This window comes from Penaeus chinensis, chromosome 2 (genome assembly GCF_019202785.1).
Source record: "Penaeus chinensis breed Huanghai No. 1 chromosome 2, ASM1920278v2, whole genome shotgun sequence".
In the NCBI taxonomy this organism is placed as follows: domain Eukaryota; kingdom Metazoa; phylum Arthropoda; class Malacostraca; order Decapoda; family Penaeidae; genus Penaeus; species Penaeus chinensis.
In genome coordinates this window covers 33,426,851-33,430,243 of record NC_061820.1, presented here as the reverse complement: position 1 = coordinate 33,430,243, position 3,393 = coordinate 33,426,851, and the positions used below count along the sequence as shown (strand labels likewise).

General features: G+C 39.4%; 1 protein-coding gene across 1 annotated transcript in view; it reads right to left on the bottom strand.

The window, feature by feature from the left end:
• Positions 1-1,922: 1,922 nt before the first annotated feature.
• LOC125034788 overlaps positions 1,923-3,393 on the bottom strand; it is a 13,473-nt gene continuing 12,002 nt past the window's right edge. Inside the window, exon 4 of the mRNA XM_047626762.1 lies at positions 1,923-2,602. Within this exon, the coding sequence (XP_047482718.1) occupies positions 2,003-2,602 (600 nt within the window). The 3' untranslated portion in view covers positions 1,923-2,002. The remainder of the gene's footprint in view (positions 2,603-3,393) is intronic.

Here is a 3,393-nt window from a genome sequence, read left to right as displayed (position 1 = left end):
TATATATATATATATATACTAACATACATGTACATATATAGGTATCTAATTAGATGAAATATACAGTTATTCAGTATCTGTCATTTTATCTCTCCTTTTCTCTTTCTCGTCCCCTGTTGTCTACATTATCGGTGTAGAACATAGGGTATCAATATAGTTTCAGGAATAATTTGAAACTCTGTACTTTGGATAAATATGTTTATTGTTTACTGGAAAAATAACATCTGCACAATCCAGTTATCGTGGAATAAGGAAAAAGAAACAGTGCTATTATGTCTACAATTTCCATCACCTAGGGAACGCACTGCCTTACAAAACTGATTTACATGTGTTTGTAAATCACTCGTTTACATACCGGATAACAGGACATGGATACATAAGCACTATGAACATCTGCGCGACGAAAATATTGTACAGTCGTCAACTCTGAAATTTTGATATCTCCTTCACCTTTCTTTCAAGAACAAAGATTTTCATGACATGATGAAATTTTGCTTGAATTTAATGTCTTTCCGAGATATCTCTCTGTTTGATTATTTTCTTGTTTTGTCGGCTCTTTTCCTTTCGTCCACTCTTTCTGTTTTCAACTTGTACATGTAACTCTCTCTTTTTTATTATTCGGCCATTATGATATATATCTATATATGTCATATATATATATGTGTGTGTGTGTATATATATATATATATATATATTATGTATATATATATATATAAAACATATATATGTATATAAACCAAGAGCCCGAACAGTGAAAAAAATTATCAGGCTATATGAATATAAGAACCATTAAATACATCACTTAGATTGTCACGTTCTATAGGATGAATAAGCCTTAAACAAACACAGTTCACCATTGTATATATGTACACAGTCAGGCCTTGACCGAAACTGTAACTTACAACTATTCAAAGCGTCATATTAAGCAGTAAAATGTCTTAGAAATGAGAACGCTAAGTCTCTCAGGAGGGATGTCAGTGGAATGAATTCTTTTCACGAAGCTGAATATTCTCCACAATTTCCACTGTAGAGAGGACAAATAGCCCGTGGTTCGAAGATGTTGTGATACGATACTCTTAATTTCCATATACTTATTCGTAGCCCACAGGCTGAATATAGATAGTTCACAGTTATTCACCTTTAATTAACGGTAAACACGAAAAAGAATGATTCGTTTCCGTCATATGATTAACTCATTATATCCTTATTATCACTTAATTTTCTTCAGTCATGAATATAGTCACAGTACATTTCCACATTTTTAAAAATTATCTCTCTCTTTTTCTTTTCTTTCTTTTTCTTTCTTTTTTTTTCTATTTTACGTTTATCACACCAAATAACAGTGACAAGATGTAAACGTCTTTATCTCACCTCACGTACATCAGGTCAAAAAATAGCTTTGAGATTACTTTTACAGCAAGACCTAAATTGTCTGGCCTCCTTTAGATTGAACAGTGAAGAGCAACACACAGAGATACTCGAAACACACTATGAAACACATACTATCTTGTTATATAATGATATGCCTTTTTGAGCAATAACGGAGGACGCAAGATCAACATTCATACGAGACTAGATAATGGAGTTCATAATATACATGCTAGAAAACGATTATCGTTTTTCATGATGAGTTTTGACTTAATTCAACACAGGTTATTTAGGAAGCACCACGAGTGCCTAATTATGCACCGGAAAATATATTTCCACAAATAGATAGAGTTGTATTCCTTCTTTGTCTGTCTGTCTGTCTGTTTGCCTCTCTCTCTCTCTCTCTCTCTCTCTCTCTCTCTCTCTCTCTCTCTCTCTCTTCTTGTCTCTCCCTATAAATATATTTAAGTACATTCATACACTTGTGTGTGTGTGTGTGTGTGTGTGTGTGTGTGTGTGTGTGTGTGTGTGTGTGTGTGTGTGTGTGTGAAATTTTGAAACTGAGCTGTATAGTAGTTGTAAGGAAACATTTGTGCGAATTAGTTCAGACCGAAGAGCTGTGACGACGACGGTCTCACGTCTCGCCGCTGAGGCCCCCGATGCACGCGAGCTCAATGCTGGGGTCTCGATGGAGCTCCCTGGCCTCACCCTTGTCCGCCACCGCTTGGCCGGGGGCGCCGTCGTTCAGGGCGTTCCTCTTGTGGCGCGAGTCCACGTATACCCCCGAGTCCGACGAGAGCTTCCTGTCGAGGCACACCTGGTCGTCGGAGCTCCTGCCCGAGTCGTACTTGGTGAGGGCGTGGGGCGGCGTCCCCTTCCTCTGCGCGAAGCCCGTGAGCTTCACCATCTCCTTCTGGTTGCTCTTGCAGTGCCCCTTGAAGGCGTGGAAAAGATCGGCGCTCTTGTCCTCAGCGAGTGAGCCGTTGTTGGCCTTGGTGGGGCTCCTCTGCCCGTCGGCGGCGCGAGGCTTGTTCACGTCCACCTCGATCTCCACCATGACGCAGCCGGAGGCGACGGAGGAGGACGGCAGCTGGGGCGAGGAGGCGGCCGGGGGCGACTGCGGCGTCGAAGGGGAAGGCAGTTGCTGCTTGGGAGGCGTGTGTCGCGCCGGGGCGTCGCGGGGGCCGCCCATGGGGTTACGCCAGGACTCGCTGCGCCCCTCGTGGTTCACCACCTGAGGGCGTGAGGAAGGAACAGGTTCTAAGGTGCACGAGGCATTACCGTTTTGTTGGTCTCTTTATTTGTATTATATGTAGATAGGTAGATATAGATATAGATAAATAGAATTATATATGTATGTGTATACACATATATATATACATATATATATATATATATATATATATATATATATATGTGTGTATGTGTGCATTATGTATATATATATATATATATATATATATATACATATGAATACATATATACGTACATATATATTTACTGTACATACACACACACACTTATATACGAATGTATGTGTATATACATTTATTTCTGTCTATACGTACATTTGTATAACGTTTTACAAAAATTGAAATATTGAAACATATAATACAGCACATGTTACATATAACCTATTGGCAGATTTACACACGCACATGTAAAACACTCAAGGCAAAAGAAAGACCTAAAAAGAAGAAAAATAAAGGAAAGAAATTAAAAAGCGAGAGAGAGAGAGAAAAATAAAATATGTAAGGAAATAAAGAGAGTTAGGGAGGAAAAGCAAGTAAGGAAGAGAAAGAGAGGTTAAGAATAATATAACAGAAAAGAGAAAACGCACATTCACTCCGAAAACGGAAAACGCGTAATCAAACAGAAAACGGAAAACGCGCAATCAAACAGAAAACGCGCAATCAAACAGAAAACGCGCAATCAAACAGAAAACGCGCCATCAAACAGAAAACGCGCCATCAAACAGAAAACGGAAGGCCAGGAGCCTCCAAGCGACCTCAGCGCCATCAAAGT